We start from the raw sequence: 23,182 nt of genomic DNA, 5'->3' as shown, positions 1-23,182 counted from the left end.
GCACCTGTTTGCTCCTTTTTCTGTTACAGCCAATTTAAGACGTAGATTTTTCCTAGATCAAAGTGCTTTCCATTTTATGTTGTCATTTTATAAGAAAAAAAATGCTTTCCATACTGGCAAAAACTGTTACTATTTTTAAGAGGTACACATAGTTCTAGTAACTGGTACAAAGTATGATTTTCAGGCAATGGTAAGGCAAGCACAAAGAGGTCCGTTTCAGTGGTTATTTTTAGCTTGTTCTCACACGTGACCTGAGAGGGAACGCGGCTGTTTTCCAAACTTTGTGGCACAAACTTAATTACTTGAAATTCATTTAGTGGGGAAGTGGTTGTATCAGGAGTAAGTGGCAAAAAATACTTTTTGGTAACACAGCACAAGACTGCCATTAATTCACACGGACCAGACTAGAGCCTGCTCGTGAAACTGTTCTCAGGCTTTTGCTGAAAAAGGGAAAGAATCCGCTTATGTTGTGATGTCGCCTTCTTTGAATCGTATGTAAAGTGGCCGAAGGCAGTACGGCTCATTTAAATTCTGCTGCTAACAGTGGTGTTCCTTTAAGCTCTAAAGCATGTAAAGCGTTGAATCATAACTTCCGTTTGCCATATCTAAAAAAGCTCCAAGCTAGATGCAAGAGTGAATTAAAAAGCAAAATCAAAACACTGATTTGATCAGTATATGTTCATCTGATACCGCTTAAACAGAGTATTCATGTTCTCATATGGCCACAAGAAAGCTTTATTATAAAAAAGCTAACCTTTTTGCAACATTAGTGTTAACTCAAGAGCTAGTGCTGCTGAAGACTAATTACAGAAAAAATAAACGGCCCCAGCTCCCCAGACGTTGTTTGTCAGCTAGGTGGATATAGATGAGCATCAGAAAAATCTACTCACCTAAATGCACTCGCAAGATTTCGGTACCATCTGTCTTGGCCCGTGCACAGGTACCCCAGTGGCTGCCACGGGGAGCTGGATGCTGCAGTGCTCGCTGCCACAGCGTCTGGAGCCCTTTCTCTGGGGGTAGCCGTAGCACGCAGCACTTTTCTGCAGCTCCTCCACTGCAAGGCTGCCCAGCAGCAGGCAGAAATAGAGGGTAAAGTAGCCTACAGGTAAGTTGTAGCACCTGGGTGTCATGAAGCGTGCGTGACCGTGAGCTTCCCGCTGGTGTGCGGGCTGTGCGGCAGCTGGCTGCTTATCCGGGCATCCGCTGGCAGGACGGCGAGGTGCTGGGTGTGTCTGCATCAGCCGCTCACCCGCAGCCACAAAGCTCGCCTTCCCTCACACGTGCTTGGAGACTACGGCAGCTCCAGCGTGGCCTGGAGCTAGTCCTGCTGGCTTGTGCCTGGCGCTTCAGGGAAAGCTCACAGCACATGGAGAACAAAGCAGCTTACAGAAAACAGGGGGGCGGCTTCTCACCAGGAAAAGAAATCTACCTGAAACTGTCCTTAGCAAATAATGCCATCAGCCCTAGTAAAAATAATTAGATCTGCTCGATGCTACAGCTGGGAGAGACTGAAGGAGATTCCTTCCCAGAATTGTGTGGTATATTTGAAAGATGCAATAGTGATACACAGTAATAATAAAAATGAAGGTTTCTTTACCCAAATAAAATTCCATCTGTCTACTTACCGTTAGGTTATTCTCTGGTCTTGTAAAGCCACTTGCTGTGCTAAGTTGCCACCGATTCTTTGATTTGACTTTGTGTAATAAAGGCATTCCAGGATGGGACTGGCATACTTGGAAAAAACACGTACTTCTATTTAGGAGTTAAAATACATTTGCTTTCTGTTTTCTCCACGGAACACGAGCATAGTCCAAGTGGGTACTATGTGACTGACTTGATATCCTAAGAATGGTTTAAAACACGTTAAGTGCAGCACAACTTTGTAGAACTGACATTTCTGTAGTACGGCACAGGGGTACTCCCGAATAAAACACACTACAATATATTTTTACAGTATTTTTTGTGGAAAACATTTTCTTGTGGACCAAATAAAGTTAAAATGACCGTTCTGCTTGTAAGACGTTTATTTGATAAAAACGCACAGATTGGACAGGGCCTTGTTACCATGAGCTTGGGATAATTCCCCTTCACAAAAATTCGGGAAGCAAATGAGCGTTCAAGTTGATGTTTATTCATTCAGAAGTATGCTTTTGCTGAAGTGTTTCAGGTCCTTTCCAAGCACAGAAGGCACGATCCCTATGATTGCTCTGTTTTCTGTTATTTATAGCAGCTGACAACTGCTCGTTTTGTACAAGAATATTGGAATGAACCAATTTTGTTTAAATAAATTAAAAATAGCCACTGTTTAAGAATGTAAAATATTAAAAAATAAAAAGAAGGGGGAGGTTTACATTCCTTACAGCACCAATGAGGTAGAAATTCAAATCATATTTTCAGAAGTTATCCTAAAGGTTTTAACAAAACTTCTCAACTACTTATGAAAATAAATTCAGGGACTAGCTCATAGCAAATACATACAGGGTAACATTAAATGGCAGCTGAAATTTTACCAGTTTTATCTTAAATGATCTAGTGACAATGCCAAGTGCCATTTCTTTTCTTGATTTTGCTCACCTCAATCTAGAAGTTCACCTTGATGCTTGAATTTCCTAAGCTTCGTTTCCAGGCAGCGGCTTCTGGGCAGGAAGGAGCCCGAAGCCAGCGCAGACCATTACTCTTGGAATCAAAACCTGTCCAATGCCGAGAACACCGTGGCTCTGCCTTTTTTAATCCCCCACCGCTGATAACTGACTGTGTTGAACCAAAGTCTTCTTCCTTTAATGCCAGTGGTTCATCTTTCCTAGGTCTTCAGAGCCAAAATTGTGTGTTTGTGACCTGTCTATAGCTAGAAACGAGTTGCAAGAGACACTGACTTGATTAGCCATAAAAAAAGCGTGCGGTCTTAACACTGAACAAAGATTTGTAGCTGTGCTGCATACACAATAGAAAAATCATTTTTATCAAAAAAAGGTTATAACGGTGTCAAGGGGCTCTGGTTATGTCATCTAACTGTAAGTGCTGTTGGCATCCCAACCCAGCAACCTTTCGTGAACATACACTGAGGGGTTTTTGTTGTGTTGAAGAACTACAGGATCTATGTAGCAGCGGATATTTGTTTTCCACTGCTCTGTATCATCCCTTCCTACGCCTTTTCACAAGTTTTCCACCCAGCAGACAGGGACACTCCCAGTTCAGGATGTTCATGGATATAAATGAAAGTGAACCCAGACTGGCTGATACGGCTCAGCTCCAGCCCCCTGCGGTATTAGGGCTGAGCTCAAATGTGCAGCAGCAGCAAATGTTCTCCCTGGCACTCAGACAAGTTCTGAAGCAGTTACTGCTTTGCCTGTGAGACCAGGACAGGCTCTAGCAGTGCTTGAAATTATAAAAAAAAAACAACTCATTATGCAGTTCAATCAATGGTATTAAAAATAAAAAGGTTTGACAAGCAAACAGAAGCATGCTCTAGCCTCTGGCGATATTATGACGTCGGAAGCAGCGTCTGTATCATGTGGCAAAACTGAATACTGACCAAATGTTAAATCAATAGAACAATTTCTTGCTTGCAGACTAATACTATGTCAGCCTGATCTTTTATTTAAAAGACCACTTAGCGTCATGAATTTAGCATGTCTTACGTTTCCCTTTGTAGTGCTGACCATTTTAAAGCTGTAAGTATATTTTAGTTTTGCTGTAAAGAGAAGAACCTGAGGCACAATCCTGGTGAACAGCTCACTGACAGAGCCAAGAACACCAAGGTCTCCTGGCTTCTTGCTTATTAGGTCATCCCTTCACCACGCTGTCTCCCTGCACGGCTCCTCCGAACAGCTGATGCAAAAAAAAGTTAATCACTGTCTAACAGCAGTAAGAAGAGTCGTTTGCCTTGAAGTCATTTTTCCCCTTGTTAATAAGAGAGATGATTATTTTGTCATTACAGTAGCTTAGGAAAAAGTACCTGATCACAAAAAAAACAGACTTACAAATCTCAGGCTAGCTAAAAGTCTTGTCAAGCTTTACCACACTGCTATTCATTTTTGCATCACAAAATTAAGCACTTGTGTAAGATGTCAATGGACTCGATCATTACAACTTGAGATCGTTGCTTCCCAGTGGCTTAAAACAATTGTCCACAAATTCATCGCTGACTTCTTCTAAAGCAGCTGGCTTCCATCTGGGGGATTGGTCTTTGTCAATCAGCACTGTCAGGTGGGGTATAAAAACACAGAAATGGCTCGTAAGTGCTTGCTAATTAAGATGACATACTCTTGCTAATTAAGATGACGTACTCTTCTGCTCTCATCAAAGCTCTCCTCACCTGGGCAGAGACGTATCTGGGGGCTGCCTGATGACAGGAGAAATGCTGGATCGCTCCGGAAGAAGCCAACGCTGGTAAAGGTTTCCGGTCTTTCCCTAACCTTCAAAAGGTTTGTTTGGTACCCAAGCTTGTAATGACCAGCCCTGAAATGAGCGCTCTCTGTCAGACCTGCTACCCTCGGCTGTCTTCTGTTCTTTCATGTGGAACTGGCAACAGCACGCACGATGCTCCTTCTGGACAAGGGCTATTTATTGCAGCTCTGTGCAAGATCTGACTCTTTGTAGAGAACAGCCAATGACCTAAAGTGGGTTTTAAATTCCTAGGGCTAATTTAAACACATCACATAAACTAATCACTGAAATAATTAATGAGGCAGCAGCTCAGCAGAGTATCTTTGGGAGAATCAGGAGTATTTACTTGTAAATACTGACAGCTGCTGGAGACCTGTGGATTTAATTGTGAGGATCTGTACAACCTTCCTATACGTACTTTACACTGGGTCTGGGAAATGCACAACTGAAAATAAAAATCACCAGTGAATGGTTTTAGTGTAAAAGGTTGCTGAGACAACACGAATTCTCAGAAAGCGTTCCTGGTATCACAGGAAGGTTGAAGGCAGCAAGATGAACAGCTGCACTAGCAAACAATAGGAAGGCAGAAAAGTTTATTTGTGTGCAAAAAAGAACGATATGGATGGAATTTGAGCAGGGCCTTCAGAGCTTCTTTCTGGCTTCAAGACAACCCATAATGGTACTATTCAAGAACTGAGCTCATTTAGAAATATTTCTATGATTTCAGAAAGAACAGCTATAGCACCTGTGGCTCTCTGGGATGCGTGAACCACCCAAATCCCCTCAGATGGGTGCTATCAGCTTCTGCTACAGAGATGCACCTGTGTCCTAGGAGACCTGACCAGCACAGCTCACAGCACATAAGGGACGATGGGTGGGAAGCACCTTGAGAGGTTCTCTGCTGACAAAGAAGTCAGGCTGGGATGGTTCTAGAAGCTTACAGATAGAGGAGTTTCACAGAAACTAGCTATTTGGAAGAATAACGCCTGGCTTTTGGTACGTTGTTGTGTCTTTCTAAGCAGGCTTTGTTCTTGGTAACTGAACTAGAACCACTGAGGGTAAGAAGTGTGCAGAGGAGTTAGATTTGAAGTTCAGTAGAAGGAATGTCCACCTAAAGATTATACCTTACCAAAAGACACGTTATGGCAGCTTCTGACCTTACCAAAGGACTTTAAAATGTGTTTTTTTTCCCTCTATCAGACAACACTTGGTGAATGCCTTGAAAACCAGTACCACTGAAACGCCCATTGCACTAACTAGTGTTTCTGTAGCTGAAGACACACAGACATCACCTTTCCCTTGTAACTACTAAGAGAAAGGAGTGGTTGTGAATCGGAGCCCTGAATCCATTTATCCATTTAGTACAGGACTAAGGCCTCCTTAGGTACAAATAAACAACTCTGAATAGCAATGCACCATACAGATATATCAGAATCTAGGTGGGTAAGTCCTTAAAAGCAATACTATGTTAAAAAAGCGACTTTATAACTGAGTAATTTGACTGGGTTAGCTCTTTTACGCTCTTTTGTATGTGGTGATACGAAGCTACTGACTGGTTAGAGTCAAAATATATAATCAGCCCAATCAACTACACTTATTCCATTAGCATAGCGCTTATCTAATTATTTTCTTCAACTTGAGTTGATGCTCACAGTCTCACAGAATCGCCTCAACCGTTACCTACCAAAGACAGCACTGGCTGGAGACGCTTTAAACTAGCGCTGGGAGGGGAGTCCCCGTGCATACTGCTACAGCTTCAAGTCTGAAAGGCAGTAGTGGTTGCTGATAATTCCTGATCACGTGGCAGCTCTGTGCAATCAAGTTGAACTGTCTGTTGGGATCAGCCAGTCTGACTCTGGTGGTCAAACTGGATGATCATAATGGTACCTCCCATTAAATGTTCAGTCTTATCAAAATTCAAGTATTTCCTAACAGTATTGCTAAAACTTTCCCTTACTGCAATAATTTGTATATATTTTGTGTTTCTCCAGCTTGATCTCAGTACAAGAATGGAACAGAAATTCTGGATACGTCTAAGGTAGGCTGAGGAAAGTTCATTAAGATAAAAGTAACTGAATATAGACATTGTGTTATGGGTTTGTTCTTGTAGGGTTCTTTATAAAAAAAGAAATGTTGAAGTGTCTTTACTAGTCTTTGTGTTGTACTGTTTATATTCATTTGGCACAAGCAAAACACTGATGTCCCTAAGCACCTGAAATGCTGGTGGTTGCAATCTGTCTACCTACTGACCGCAGGGGGCTTCGTGTCCAGGATGAGGCTCGCATCTGCCAGCTGCTAGCACGGCAGGAGAGAGGGCAGAAGCAATGCAGAAATGTATCTCTGCAAGATCAGCAGCATGCAGAATTACAATTCCATTTCAAGTGCGCGTTCCTGCACAAATAGGAGTATAGCTTAGGAGGTTTTTGTCCCTTCTGACTGCTGAGGCTGTAGTCTGCTTGGATGTGTTCAAGCCCGGACCCTAAAAATGACCACCCTGCTTCTGCAGTACGAGTTCAAAGCTCTTGGCAGTTACCTAGAGCTGCGTGTTCCTTAAATTAGGTAACATTCTATAAACCAAGGGGAAATGGATACCTAAGTGCCCAGAGACCACATTTCCCGTTATATGGGAAGGGCCAATGCCCGGTGGATGAAGTATGATCTCAGTATTTAATGGTTGTGGGGTTTGGGCTTTCCTTTACTAGCTCCAACCACAAGAATCATAAATGGGGAAGACTGCTTGCAGCAGGTTTTCAGTCTGGCTGAGAGAAAATGGCTAAATGAGAAACAAAACTTTGACCTCAGATCAGAGTAGGTTTAAAAACCTTAGTGTTAGCTTTTAATACACACGCTAGGAAAGTATTTTGTTTAAAATTATGGTCTGAAGTAGATAAAAGCTGTTACTAAAACCTGACCTGTGGCCATTGCTGCTGAAAGACGATCTTCAAAAATTAATATCTGGTAATTGTATTTTAATTTTACTCTGTGGTAGATCCTCTTGTGGTAGACAGGGTCAACAGCTGGCTCTTAAATACTTGGAGTTTTTAAAAAAAGCTAATAATTCTATTGTTTCCATTTTTAGTGAGTATGGTTGATGCTGTGAAATGCTTAATTTCATTTCCTGGCAAAGACAGGATGCTTGGCACCTTGTGGGATGGTTTTTGTGAGATTAGACCCAACTGTAAAAATGATCGAGTCAGATTCTGAACCCCTCTTAAATAAGAGCAACATATAATATATATATATAAAAAGCAACAGATTAAGAAGACAAATCTGAGAACAAGATACATGCAATATGCACAGGGCAGAAGGGCTTCAAGTGCTTGTTCTAAGCAATCTCCTCGATGCAGATGGATCTCTGTTTTCCTTTCCCTTTCTTGGCATAGTTAAGCCTTTGCTACGTCATCCTACTTAAAAGAGAAGCTACCCAACTGCTGTTCTTGCAGCTGCTTTCTTTACGAGCAGTTGGTGTGATTTACTGGCCGCACTGTGAAAAGTAATGTGCTCTTGTCCTCTGCCTGGTCCCCAGATGGCTCAGTGACACTGTGCATTACAAATGAGGAGTTGGTTTGATGTTAGTAAACCTCAAAGCTGACTCGCAGCCTTTGAGGTTTGCCATTTCCCGGATAACTTATTTCAGCAGTTGTGAAAGTGTAGCTGGCGATTTGCAATATTCCTAGGATATATTTTCTCTTTACGATAACTTTGTCCCCATTACCAACACGAGGAAAACCATGGACTTTTCAACGTGTGGGGTAAACTCCTTGAAGGAGTGTCTGCTAATAAGTGCTGAAGTCTAATAAAAGTAAGAAGCTTTTTCCATGAGGTATAAACAGACTTTGAATCTCTCATCTCTAGGCCATCTTTAATACATTATCGCTAACAGTAAATACTCAAGAACTAACACCCACTATTCGAGTGGATTTTAAGCTACTTTATAAAGAAAGATAAAGAGTGAGGAGGAGGAGGTGATAATACATACTCGAGTATGTAATTGTGTGTGAATTAAAAGACAAGTTCCCCTTCTTCCCATCCCCAAGCTGTTATTCATCCAAGTGTCTCATACTGTAAGCTCCTTGGAAAAGAAAATGTCTGTGTTTTGTTTCATCTTGTGCTGAATAGTACATGAATAGTTAGTGCGGTTTCTAACAGATGTGCCATTGGATTTGACAAACTGCATTGTGAATCAGCAGCACAAGCAAGGACAGCATCTATGTCTGTCCCCTAGGTGAACTTGCTGAACTGCTGCTCAACTTTTACCTCCACCGATCTGCTACCAATGCCATAAAATGCCGTAGTACTTAACACTAAGTTTCCACACATAGTTTTATTATAGTGAGACATCTTCATAGGGAGGCATTTTTGGCACAGGCAAAAGTAGTCTCTGTTCTAACAGTTTGCTATGCAAATACTTGTTCTTGACTTGGAGTCTTGGTTTTTTAATCCATCTTGTAGCTGGCTGAGCCAGCTGTGTGGCAGTGCTAAATCTTGGCACACAAACGATCAGCATGGCTACTCAGTACTGTCAGCATTAAATGTATTTTGAACTTTCCAGTGAAGCACTGAAACCTGGTAACAGTGCTGTGTGACCAGGTAGATAAAAATCTCTGGGATGGTGACACTACACAAAGGAAACAACGATCTGAAGCAAAAGATGCCTTTTGGCAGATAAAAGCCAAAACTATAGCAAACAGAAGTGTTCTCTGGGCTGTTGCTGCATACAGTTTTATCTCCGGAGAAATAACACAACAGTGAGGTTGCATGTTGTTGAGTAACCTTTCTGGTGCATGCACTTACCTGCTCGAACCCCTTCATAGAAGTCATGGCCTCTCTGAAAGACAAAGAAATAAGCTATAACAAGATAAACTCTATTTATCCCATCTTTCCTATGGCACTTCTGCCAGAAAGGCAAGTACTCAGGATCCTGTTAAATCCCACTTGCACTGTCCTCACCTAGTCCTACTTTCTTTATTAGAGAGTTACATATGTTCTTGCTTAAATGCAGCCACAACTTAAAATCAGCCTCTCTCTCTGCAGTTAATCAGCCAGCTTTCATGCAGTGCAAGCCCCCTCTGCATTACATCTCATGGATTTTCCTAAGGAGTTTTCTGTGGTGAGGGGTAAGGTGTGTAGAACGGGATGGGAAATCCTTCAGAGAGAGGCCCAACTTTATGAGTTTTGTATGTATTCTGCATTCTTGAAACACTGCTGTTAAAAAGAACCCTGGAAACATCCACTTATTTTTGATAAAGGCTAAACTTAACATTTAAATCCTAAACGGTGCTTTGCTAGTAATGGAGCAGCAATACTGTTTTCAGGAAAGATACGGTAAAGATGCTACCAGGCATTACAACGTATCGGAGTTAGATACACCACATTCTCACGTGCATTTTTATCTAAAGCATTTACTTTAACTATAATGGCTTATCTAATCAGGTCTATCAAAATCTTATTTTAAAATGTGACAAAACTAATAAGGGTTCCATTGGGAAGCTGAGGAGATCTGTTCAGATAATGCAGTTAGCAACTCTGTTTTGCTGAAATGACGACTTTGTCACATGTTATCAAAGTACTCGGCCCTTACTACAGATAGTACTAAAGTCTCTTGCTTTCTTCAACAAATTTATCACTATCCTAAAGGCGGTGATATACAAGTGGTCCGATCTTACTGACAGGGACTGAGAACTAAACAGTTTGTATAGAAGACTTTTACAAGAACTCTGGATTCTTAAAATCTGTGATCCAAATACAAAGCCTTCTGTACTGTAACATTATCGTGGTTTTCTTGACAACAGCCTTATATCATTCCCATCTGACAATTATTAATATTGTCTACACTGAGTTGCATAAGAAGACATGGAACTGGAAAAAAGAAAGTGACAGCCTGACAAATGCACAGGGAAGATACTGAACATAAAGACCTATAAACTGTGAGCCCTTGATGTAACCTATGTAAACCAGTCTCTGACAGACTTGCCCCCACCCTGGCTGGAAAGAGACGCAGGGCGCTCTTACCATGCATGCTTGGCTCAGTCTGTATTCCATCGTGAGCACGTCTTGTAAGCTCATGGAAGCTCCTTCTCTGAGCTGTCTGAGAGTCATCTTTAAGGACGTCGGTGACATCTTATTAATAGTCTGGAAAAGACACTAACAATTATTCTTGTTCTCTTCAACTTAGACGTATTTGTGAATCCTTGTTTTGCTCTCAAAGTTAGTAAGCGACGGCGCTCTTCTCCCTGAGCTCATCCCTGCGATGCCTAGTCCTCCTGCCCCTCCCACTGCGTTGCCATACCAAATAAATTCACCTGCATAAACTTACCAACAAGATCCCTGGGAAGCAGGCCATCGCTTGTGGAAAGCCTACAACTCTTACAGTCACATCGTTTCTGATCCAATTACTGCTAGCTAGAGGATCTAATGCAGCTCAAAAGCCAGTTCCCAAAAGATTCTTTTGAGAAGCAGAGGCGAGTGTTACAAGCAATTATATGCTATTTTGGAATATAATAAATATATATACAGTCTGAATTGCTCTCAGATGTTACTGGTATTGTGGCGGTTACTAGTATGGTATAGCAACTGAATTTTATTTGATAGAATAGCAAGGTAATGGCATCAAGATTAGCCACAAACTTGAAGCATTTGCTTTACAATCATCTGCAAAGACCAGACAATGTAACAAGAAGAAAATCTTTGGGATTTAAAAGGTATCTGGGATCTTGCCTGGGATCAACAGATACTGCAGTAATTCAGACCTACATAGCTTTACGATAGGAAGCCTGGAGGTCTTGCCTTCCCTCTTTTGATAGAGCTACAGGCTATAAATATTGTGCCACAGACAGCGTCTGTTTAAGGCATACAAACAAGTGCTGTCAATCTGGCTCTCATGACTATCCTTCAATTAACAGCATGCCAGTAAACAGTAGGGGGAGGTGGGGAGAAGGACAAAAACCTAGTTAAGAAAACAGAACTGAGCTTTAAAGCTTTCAGGTTTGTGGAGGAAAGAAGTTAAATCTCATAGCTGCTGATCTTTGTTTTATTACTCTCAACAAGGCTCCTTTCCCTGCAAACCCAACTAAAAACTCTTTGTTATCCACAGTACAAAAGGCATTTCCTGTTAATTAGGACATTTTACCACTCTGCTGAGAAGTGGCAAATGGTAGGATTTGCCTCTTTATATGATTTTCCGTGCAGATACTAGACTCCTGACCCAAATGGCAGGTTTCCAGTCATCAACGTTAACATTTTTTCTGGCTCCCAATTGCTCTTCATCCCCCTCCAGACACCAGCTGATACAGCATTGACCCATTTTGCCCTGTCAAGCTGGAAAACATGCAATTGCTATACAAGAAGGAGGCTGTGCAGTCCTGACTTAAGTATTGGTTCTGTCATAACACTCGATGCACGCCGCTCACCATTTCCCTGGAGAACGACTTTAGCTTAGAAGGAACCAATGCTTCCCTTACAGGGAACAATTCTTCCCCTACGAGGTTTCTTTTACCCTTGAAGTGGACGACTTCTCCTTTGCTTCGCTTCACGTTCTGTTGTCTGGATTGGAAAATCTTTGCTCGGACCAGGCTAAATGGTGTGCACAGTGCAACTCAATGGTTCCCGAGGTGAAATGCTAATGCTTTCTGGGCAAAGAAAGCTCTGAAAAGGGGAAGATCTGAAAACAGCACTTAACTCGTCTCGTGCACCCAGCAGCTGCCTTATCTTGGCATATCAATGAGGCTGAAGGAGGCACTGCTATAAATCAAGCTGAAGGAAGAGGAACAAGGGAAGAAAATGGGTAGGTGTGATGCAGAAAAATGAGTCACCAGTGCATCTATAAATAAATCCTCTGTACAAAGAGGAGGAGGGGACTGGTACTTGGGAACAAGCCTGAAAAGGAGATAGGATAGGCTGAAGTGGGAAGGGGAGTACTAAAATGCAAAGGATTAGCTGGGTTCAACATTTGATGTGAATTATTAAAATTCAGTTTGAAAATGGCTTAACAAATTTACATTCTCCTTATTCATGCAGTCCATTTTAGTATCAAATAGGTGAAAGCATGCCAAGCAGGCATATCGAGAAAGTAAAAACGCAGAAGTAGCGTAGACTGGACAGAACAGGACACCTGGGATAGCATGGTTCACAGTACACTTGGATATAGCAGGAATAACAGTGCCATTTTATGCATGCTAAAGGAGATCTCTGCACCCAAGGTGGGGAGGTGCTGATGGGTACCTCCAGACTAGGAGATGTTGTATTACGTTGCGTTAACCTTTTGGTTAGGGCCTGTTCAATAAGCTCAGGGGTATGTGTCATAACTAATATACAGCAAGGAAAAAAACTAAACATTCCTGCAGCTAAATCGTTTCTAGTCTCTGCATTTAACGTTGGAGTGTACTGTTGTGCCTGTGCCTGGACACTAAAGTGAAGCCTTGGGTTCACAAAGCGACAGGAAACTCTCATCTGCGGAAATCCTATCGGTCCTGTGATACTACTGATAAGGAAAATGATTCGCTTCACACAGGTCATCCAACTGCTGTCAGGGATAACACCTGATAACCTCAGACTGCCGTGCTTTTCAGGTGGTCCCTGCTGAGCAATAGCCAGCCACTGCTTTGTAGGTGCTATAAAATGCTCAGCCACCAGGGTGCAAGCTTCCATTCATTCTCCAGCTACAATTAAACTTTATTATTCTGCTTTTTTTTAAACCTCCAGTTAAATTGGCAAACATTTTGTGGTGAAACTAGATTTATACTTGAAATTCTTTTTTTTTTTTTTAACATAAATCCCTTCTCCTTCTGTGAAATACAAAATGAAAAGAATAAATTACAGATTTAGTCCTACAAGCATTTCTTGCTTAGTACAGAACATGTGCTGTTAGAAACTTGTCTGAGATTAACATACACGTTCACACTAATAAGCCTTGTACTTGTTAGAAAATAATTTCTAACAAATTTCTGCAAAGACAGAAGTGGTTTATTAACACAGTCTGATTTCTGGTACAGAACAAAAAATACCCAATTGTTCAGGAATAACACTCATTTACCAATCATAGGAAAGAAAGTCTGCTATAAAGTCTATTAAATACACAAAATAAGAATCAAAGCAACAAAAGATCCATGTTTTGGTAGAGGAATTTAGAAAATATACAACTGTTATTTTTAAGTAGATGATAAATTTAAGTACTAAATTAAAACCATGACAGAAATGTACTCTGGGAATCACAAAGAACAACACATTTCTTTAATAGGGAAGATGTGAGTTATGAGACTGAAGATGGAGAAAGCAAGTGTTGCAGGTTTGAGTACTTGGAGCAAATTTGGTAAAACAAAGAGTCCAGTTAACAAATTTCAGTAACAACGTATTTCCAGAATCCTTGCATCTGTTGTAGTAAAACTGTAGTTCAAATAGACAAAGCACCCTTTAGAGCCTATATGCTATTCAGAACATCTCCACCAGGTCTGATGATATTTGGAAGTATTAAGATTGTATGAAATTATCTTAGGAAAAGCTATATGTAAATAATCCTTGATTGTTATCACCCCCCATCAAAACTACTCAAAACAATATCCCTGTAAAATTATACTACACTTCGTAACGTCTGGAAATAAAGTACGAGGTTGTAATTCAATACTATAAAGAGCCCTCAAAAGTAACTGCTATTAGCATGCTATCAAACTGTCTCACAGACCTTAATATAACCACTTTTCCCTGCTATCTATAACACAGGGGAAGAAGTAAAGATCTGAATCATACAGCCTATATATAACTTGGGGAGAAAAATCATGATGTTAGTCCGTGGTAGAGTTCAGGTTTCCAAACACGTAAAATGATTATCCTGAGACTAGCTTGTTTGACTACTTTAATTAACGGAACTTGAATACGAGTGGAAAAATATTAGCCTCCTCTTCCATTCAATTTTGCTTTTGTAGTACATATTGCAAAGTACTAGGCGTACCAGTTGGCATGAAGATGATTTGAAAATTTTCCTTCTCAGAACTGTTTGAGAGTTCCAGAGACAAGATGATAAATCTTTAATTAAAAAGTATAAATAAAACTGTATGTGTTACCCTGAGTAATTACTCGATAATATTATGAAACTTACTGTTCCATCCTGAAAGTAGCAGGGACAGGACACCTAATGTCAGTGATGCTATGTCAGTTACATGCCTTCTGCTCAGTGGAGGTCTGTAGATGATAGTTCTGTTTTGTTTTACTACAAGAGCAGGATTCTGTAAGATGCAACCAAAGTTTAAGCAAAGCTTTTGCTGGAAAAATGCCTGTGTTCTATGAAATTGTAAGTACTATTTGAATAGTAGTTAAAAAGACAAACTTTTACAATGCACCTGAATACAGGTACTTCCAAGGAGAAAGGGAAAATATGAAGACTTCATATAAATGAGTTGCTTCTTGCTTTTGTGGCTGGAGCATGCAGGAAGCTTGCAGTATTACTGTACACTTTTAGAGTAGGGGCTACAACCAACACTCAGATGCATTAAAGAAGATAAAAAATACTTTGATAAATTGCTTGCTATTTACCCAAATGAGGGATCTGAAATGGAAGGAAACAAACAACGTTGTTCTGTCACTGTTTTATTCCAACCTCTGCCTATAAAATGAGAAGCTATAAAAGGAACCTTTGTCACCATCAACCCCTGACTGTGGGGGGGCAAGGGCATCAGTTTTTTACTAGATTGCACTAGACAATGTATGATGACACTTATGTTTTGTGGCTTCAAAAAGGAATAGTCTTCTGAGAGTAGAAATGCTTGCAATCCCATATGACTGCACGTGAGAACTTGAGGATTGCATCTACTGGTGTTATGCAGTTTTATTTACATTAATGAGGTGATCATAAACTGTCCCAAGATGAGAAAGTACAGAATCAGGCTTAATCTCTAACAAAAATAACACAAAGGCATTACCTCTAGCTGCTTAATGGCAAAAGGAGAACCATCTTCCCTTAATTTTTTAACAATTTCTTCCATGCTATTTACTGAAAAAAGACTAGAAAAAAAAAAAAAAAAAAAAGTTAACTGCCTTGCTGCTTCAGCCTTCCCCTTCCCTATGAAATGCTAGTAATTGTGAAATTAGGAACAGAGCTTCACCAGGTGATATGGCTTTTTTTAGCAATGTGCTGTCGTTCAATTTTAAGTAACTCAGTTGACAGGCATCTCCTCTTCCTTTACAGATCTCTAGCACTTTAATACACATCATGTTATCTAAAAACTTTAATTACTACCATTAGTCCTTTTTATATATATATATATTTCTGCTTTCTTTTGTGATGCAAAATCCCAAACAGTCGTAGAAATGACCTTCTTCCAATGAACGTGGATGTGCTGTGTAACGTGTCCTTTCCAGATGAAAAATTACTCACAGAAAACTCTATCCAATTTTTCATTAAAAAATATTTTTTTCAAGTGCCACAGGGCAGTTGTTTAAAAGAATGGTATACAAATCAGGCAACTATGCTCAAAAGTATTTAATATACTGAAGACTGAAATATTTATTGAGCTTCACAAGGCACCCCAAAAACAAATGTTTAAGTGGCTAACTTTAAGGGCATCTCCATCACCTTATCTTTGGAACACTGATATACTGCTACTGGATTTAACTTGAAGTTTTCTGTACAAAGGAATAAAAAAGAAGAAAGATCCATGAATACCTGTTAATCTTCTCCATGTGTTCATCAAGTACAAACTCCTTTTCTTGATCAATTTTGCTCTATTTAAAAAACAAATGAATATTTTACTTGGTTATTTTAGACTGTCTGAAAAGCCTACCAGTACTGAAGAATTGCAGTGACTTGTTACAGAAATAGCATAAATGAACATTTAATATTCATATGATATTTTTAATGAATTAGTTTTACAGTATGCATAATGAACCTCTCACTTCATCTTGTGAATGTTAAAGGTGTCATCTCCTGCAGTGTTTGCTCTGAGCTAGAACATATGCACATCTGACAGAGTAGTTATATTGTATGCAAGTAATCACAATTATTCTATCAATACATTTCTATCAAATATACTAAGAAAGCCGGTGTAGATAAATATCCCCAAAAACCTGAGAATGTGGCAGACAGGAAAAGGAGATGTTTGGTTTCCTTAAATGTACACAGATACACATATATGCATGTGTAAAAAATAAATAAAAGCATGCACCTTTCTTCTCTCAGTGATTTTACAAAATTCTAGACAACTGAAAGGTTGGAAAGACCTGACAGATTTATGTGGAAAGGCTGTCAAATGTTTTAGATCTGGCACTAAGGGGCTTGGGACATAGGCAGATGTTTCAACAGCAGCAGCTGAAGCTGAGAAAGAGGCTCCCTGTCAATTCAGCTCCGATCACTAAAAATATGCAGCCTCCTTTTCCATTAAATGTCATCTTGTAAAGCGGTATACTGCAACATATAATTAATTCTCTTTCATAGCTTTCTGTTTATCGAAGTATTTAGTGCCACTATTTGCCATTAACTTATCCAATGTATTTTTTAATTAATCTTTATTTATGAACTTAGTAATTCTAGAGCAGAAATAACAAGAGTACCACTCCTCATTTTAAATCCAAACAACTGGGCAATAATACCCAGGGTGACTGATTTCAGTGAACCCCAGTTTGGCTCCAGAAGTTCCCTTTCTTTTGAAATAAAATTACAACACACATCAAGACAGCTGAAATAGCTGCTGAATAAATCCACTGTAAAGCCAAAACCTTTTATTTTCATGCCCGTTGTTATGTGGGGCTAATTCGAATGCTAAATACGTGTTATCAGTACAGTTAAATTCACCTCCAAAATCTATGGGTTTGTCCACTGGGAGAACAGCATCTTCTTCCCCAGGAAAATGTTGCTTTGAAGACCTCATATGCTTTCATTAGAAGCTATCTGCACTCTGCTAATATGGACCCTATAGATAAGTGCTGTGCTTATTTATAGTCTTTTAATTATCTCAAGGTTACAAACTTGTAAAATATTTGAGGAATTAATGGAACAATGTAAGCCCTTACATTCAGACTTTGAACCTTGCCTACAGATGGTATGCATCACAATAATGCTAAAATCCACATCAAATGCACAAAGTTAGCATAATTCTTCAGGTCAATAAAGAAAAAGGGGATGGAAAGATAGCATCCACTTCACAGTATTGAATAACTGGCACTGTAACTTTTGCAGCCTCTGGAGCACAATTATGGTTCTTCCCCTTTCGTCTGTATTTGTCCAAAACCCTGGATTTCAGGATAACTCCCTAGCTTGCAGTTGCCATCACATACCACTCTCATTCTCCTAATGGCTATATATTTTGCCTTCTGTAAAACATGCTAGAAATCAGAGAGTAACAGGAAAAATTAAACAGCAGTGCATTTTCTGCATCATCATGCTACCAGCCGGGAACCTGTATAGAACAAACAGAAGGAAAGGAGTTGCTGACCACAACAGGAATGAAAATAAGGAAAGACTTCTGAATTTCAACTTTGATCACTGTAGGCATTAGCGCTATAAAGTAGTATTTTATAGAGCGGAAGGAGTATGAAAACTCATCATTTTATAACCGTAAAACAAATAATCAGCAACATGAAAAAATAATTTGTATTTACATACACTTAACTAACATTTCTGCTTGATTTCAGCAATTAATCACATTACCTTCACGTGGTAAGAGTTCAGTAAGTCTGCAATATTTTCTTTTGAAGCAGATTTCAATGCTATCAGGTCTTTCTCTAAGTCAGGTAGCTATTGAAAATAAGATTTCATTACAAGTAAGTATTGAATCATTACTGCTATTATAGTAGTACTTTATAGCATAAATGCATTTCTGTATATATGCGTTAACCATACACATAGAGCTAAAAAAAACAAACACACACAAAACGTTTTGACCAGGTGTTGAAGAAGTGCCAAGTAAGCAATACAAGGAGCTGGAGTTCACTTTTCAAAAGTGTCGAACCATCTGGATTTAAGTCTGTCTGCAGTGATCAGCAAAAAACTGCTTCCTGAACAGACCCCTAGTGCATCGCTGCAGCTGAAGCAGGTAAAGCCAGACTTTCTGAGGGGAAAGAGCAAGAGCCTGGCAACCATGCTGTGCTCAAAATAGTATCTGTTAGCCTGCATATCCAACCCGTTCCAACGATGCAGTCACAGTGACAGTCATGAATCTTTTCATAGTGAAAGAGACAGTTGCTGTTTCTCCTTCACTTACATTCACTTCAAGTACAGGAACATTATGACTCTGATTTTATTGAATATGCTAATTCTTACATTTTCTCACAGCTGCTGTAAGAAACAAATAGGGTTATCTATTAAGGATACTGATAAAGAACACATTAGTTGGCTGTTACCTAAATTAACAACTCGTGGTTGTATAAATAACCACTCATTTCAGACACTGTTGTCTAAATTGTACCCAGAAAGCAAACTACAGAAGTGGTGAAGGCAGTAAGAGAGGATGAAGACCGAGCATACCATTTTTCAAGCAACTTCAGTTATGCTCAGCAAATCATGTCCTTAAACAGCAGCATTGTGACGACAGCAACATTTGCTGCCTCTTCCAAGCAAAGCTGTCACTAGCTGGCAAGTGTTATAAGGGCAGCCTGAGAGTACCTGACAGCTCCCGTTCACAGGGCAGGGCCAGCTAAGACAACTGCAGCTCTGCGTACACTCAAGTTGCTAAATGTATGCTGGTGGGCTCAACCACTCAAACCTGTCATTGCAGTGCCAGGATGAGCCCGTGCTAGCTCTGGTTAGCAGTTTACCTTTTCTGATTCTATGAAATGTGTAGCGATGCCCGCTTTTAGCACATCTCTTCCTTTCAGCCTAAATCCTGTTAGTGCAAGGTAATAGCCAATCTTTCCTGAAAGTCTTGGCAAGAAATATCCTCCACCAACATCAGGAAAAAGGCCTGTAATAAACAAAACAAAACAAAAAAAGAAAGTGAGAAGAACTTGTCCCAGCCATGCATGTAAGTCGGTTATTTCTGCTTGTCTCACTTCCATCTCCTTGACTTGGGCATGGCTTTCTTGCCCCAGTTTCTCTTTGACTTGGTTTGACATTTCTCTGTCATCTAAACCCTTGCTAAAAGCAAACTCTTGAGCACCTTCCAAATTGCATTCTTTCCACTGGCACGCAATTTACAAACATATACCAGACTATAGCCTTCATTCTATTTGCCTACAAACTGAGGAATTCTTAGAAGCCTGAAGGATCGAGTGTTCTCGCAGCAAACAACTGACATAGAATCATAGAATCATTCGTGCAGACTCAAACTGGAAGCTGCTTTTTCTCTGAACTCTTCTATTATAATAAAAATCTTAAACTGCTGAAGCACCTCTTGCATAGAAAGCCTGACCAAATTTTGGGGCTAACAGTTCATTAATGCATCAACAGTATTTCCAACGCTTCCTGAAAGCAGAGGCACAATATGCTGTCCTAATACCTGGTCCTTTGACAGGACTATGACTAACCTGCAATTTAGCAATTTAAAAGGTTATAAAACTTTTCAGTGTAGTGACTGTCTTACTCCACAGAGTACGGTAATTAAAAAAAAAAGTTAAATAAAATATAAAACTTTTAATAAAAGATATAATTGAAAAATATATAGCTTTTATCAAAGCCTATGGAAAAACATTTTTTTCCACAGAAAACCTTAAATATCTTAAACTGTCACTTTGTCAATATCTGCCTTTTTCTGTCACATACATTATCACCCGCAAAATAAATTCAAACACATTTTGTAACTTCTAGTATACTTAAACTTAAGAAAACTTAAGCTTAGCTTTCTCGGTCTCAGAAATCCAATGGAAAGCTGAGTGTACAGTTACTACTTGGAAGTAATCACCAGTGGAGGATTTATGAGACTGCAAGTCTTCTGAGTAAATTAATTGTGGGGTGGCGTTGAGTGGATAAATAAAAAAAAAAAAGATAAATGAAACAGAAAGCATATTACAAATAAGAAACTCAGAAAACATTTGCCAAAGCAAAGACTAACAGGCAAGATTAAAATGTACAGAAGGAGTTTAAATGGTGTTCTGATAGAAAATGGCAGTTTTTCACTCACACCTATTTGCTTTCATTCAAGAAAGAGTCACTCGTATGTGTTATATAAAGACTTGTTGCAAATATTTTGTGATGTGGGCAGTTAGTGGGTCCTGAATATTCCTCTCCCTTGGATGGAATCAAGGGAAGGCTTCTTTAAATCATCACTTCATTGTCTTCTCTCAGTAATCTCTAGAAGTTCATCGCTGCTTTATGTTCTCACTAATCTCTCAGCCTTTCCTCCAGCTCCCTTTTGGTCCTCCCTAAGTTCTGCAGCCTCTAATACATCACAGGTTGGTTTCAGGAGCCACTTCCTATCAGTTAATCCCGCTGATATGGGTGTTGCCGTTAACTGATTTATTCCCCATTCTACAGACTACTGAGACATACAGCTCTTCTAAAATGTTCAATGTCTTGGTGGCACCCTTCAAAAGCCCGAAGCTGTATTATTCCCATCTCATCACTTACCTTCTTTTTCATTTGCAGTCACTTTATGAATAGTCTGCTCCACATTTTACCTTCTCAGTTTGAGCCATCTTATCTATAATGTTGATGCCAAGACTGCCATTTAGTTTTGTATTTCTATTCACCTGTCTCTTCTTGGATTTCCTACTACTGCGAAAGAATTCCTTCATTTCAAAATGAAAGTTCTCTTACAAATCCCCTCCAAAGCAAAAAGGCAATTTTATTATTCTTCCTATCCATCAGGACTGCAACAGCCTTCTCCTTTTTGCTGTAATTAAAATACTGATGCTGAAGTATTATTCTTCCTGCGGCCACATTAGTTTCCCTCAGATTCCAGAGGAAAAGCAATCTTCATGTTGGGATTTATAGGGCTATTTCACATGGCCATACACAGGAAAATTAATTCTAAATAAACTAGAATGAATTTAAGTTGCTTCAGTAGTCAGTAAAACTAAACCGATTGAAGATCTCTTTAATTAGCACAGAATTTACAAGCAGGGCTAGTGAAGGTGTAGCTAATCCACTTTAACTTACTCAGTTGCTTAAGAGTATAGACCACTATAGCTTCTACTGGGTCCTATGCGAGGTTCCTGTCTTCCTTTCCTCTTAAATTTTCACTCCTCTTGTCCCTGTCCTCAGTATTTCTCTTAAAGCTCTCAATACTGCTTACTATTGAGTTTCTCAACATATTTCATATACTTGATTTTTTTTTCCTTTTGATGTTTTTAACTAATTATTTTTCAAATGCCTACTAAAGTAAGAGAATGAATGCCTGCTGGGCTGACCAGGCTAAAAGCCTGTGCCTGTAACACTGCCCTGCAGCCTCAGCCTTGAGATAGATGCAACATGCTTCACTGTAATCCCAACTGTTAAATTGTCTATGCAGTTGCCAAGCAAAAGGTAAAGGTACCACAACATTTCCACCTTTTCTTGCAGAGGCAGCTGGAGATTTATTAGGAAATTACTTGTAGAAAGCTAAAAGCTTAAATGGATATACAAGGAAGTGTCTGCTATTACTCTAACAGCACCTTAAAGCCCATTTCTTACAATATGCTTTCATCTTTTGTTCTTCCCACCAGGGAAGGTATTTCCCCATCCTCCTACATCTCAACCGCATTCCCATGTTTCATCTTATCTCTATCAGTTTGAAACTCCTACGGTCTCGAACTTCTATTTGCAAAATGGCATATAAATGTCACCTTTTGTTTATGGTGCTAAGTGCGTAAGCAATGGTGTGAAAGGGTAGCAGATGAATGAACGCTGCTTTCATTTCACAGAAAAGGCATAATGCCTTCTGAAATATATAAGGAAAAATTCAATTAATACAATCTCTAGGCAGCTGGACATTTTAAACATACACCACAGAGATCAAAACAGCTAAGCCTTTAAATCCAAACAGATTTCAGTGGTTTGACTTCTAACTGATCATTAAAGGGTTTTAATTACTTTCTTTCCTAAGCAAGTCCTAAGCTTTCACTTTACACATCTTTACAGTCTATTTGTGCTTAGTAAGTCCCTGTAAACACAGGAAATGTATGTAAATACATAATCTTTGTTAGCATAAGACTACCTGTATCTTTACCTTTGAAGAAGAAAACAAGGTGACTTTATTGGAATAATTTTATATGCAAAAGAACTACTGTTAGTTTAAAAAAAATAAATAAATCTTTGCTTCAAATTGTTTCCCTGTAGAACAACTGTTCATTAGCCTCAGGAGTTTACTAATACTTGAATTATCTAAGTTTACTACATTTTCCTTCGGCAGAGGAAGAAATTGGACACTATAAAAATCTAACCACTAGCAAAGCATGTATCAAATCTAGCTGTGATGACATTATTATATTTATTCTCTTTTCAAAATTGATTCCACATTTTTTTCTTGTGATTTCTTAGCTTTATCATTACATAATTGGAAATTCATTTATTGAGGAAGTAATGGCCAATACTTCTTACTACTAATTCTTTGAGGAGAAACTAAGACTGAACTTAAAAGCCCCATATCTGGTGCTATTTAAACTATTTAAGCACCAGATAAGGTTCTCTATTCTGAACAAATGTGTTCAACACGGCCGTATTTTACAGACCAGCTGCCTTCTTCTATTTGAGGACATAAAGGTAAGAACATTTGCAATCATCCTTCAGTTCCTTACCTCCGAACTTAGAAACTCTGGAGGACAGAAATGCAGGCTAGGTAATAGGTTTTAAGCAATCTTCATAAACATTGTTATTAAGCAGGAGGTGGGAATTAGATATTGAGAAAGCATTAAGGAAATCCAGAAGTCAGACAGAATACGTTCAGTGTGAGTACCCTGT

General features: G+C 39.4%; 1 protein-coding gene across 3 annotated transcripts in view; it reads right to left on the bottom strand.

The window, feature by feature from the left end:
- Window positions 1–3,889: 3,889 nt before the first annotated feature.
- The window catches only part of HIBCH (3-hydroxyisobutyryl-CoA hydrolase), a 41,308-nt gene continuing 22,015 nt past the window's right edge, over window positions 3,890–23,182 (bottom strand). For all 3 annotated transcript variants that reach the window (XM_035331615.1, XM_035331616.1, XM_035331617.1), the window contains 7 exons: window positions 19,126–19,271; window positions 18,020–18,106; window positions 16,040–16,098; window positions 15,297–15,378; window positions 10,399–10,518; window positions 9,181–9,214; window positions 3,890–4,199 (listed from right to left, as the gene is read on the bottom strand). In XM_035331615.1, the coding sequence (XP_035187506.1) occupies window positions 4,084–4,199; window positions 9,181–9,214; window positions 10,399–10,518; window positions 15,297–15,378; window positions 16,040–16,098; window positions 18,020–18,106; window positions 19,126–19,271 (644 nt within the window). In that variant the 3' untranslated portion in view covers window positions 3,890–4,083. The remainder of the gene's footprint in view (window positions 4,200–9,180; window positions 9,215–10,398; window positions 10,519–15,296; window positions 15,379–16,039; window positions 16,099–18,019; window positions 18,107–19,125; window positions 19,272–23,182) is intronic.

This window comes from Oxyura jamaicensis, chromosome 7 (genome assembly GCF_011077185.1).
Source record: "Oxyura jamaicensis isolate SHBP4307 breed ruddy duck chromosome 7, BPBGC_Ojam_1.0, whole genome shotgun sequence".
NCBI lineage: Eukaryota > Metazoa > Chordata > Aves > Anseriformes > Anatidae > Oxyura > Oxyura jamaicensis.
Note: the sequence above shows the minus strand (reverse complement) of the source record. Positions and strands in the feature narration are given on the sequence as shown.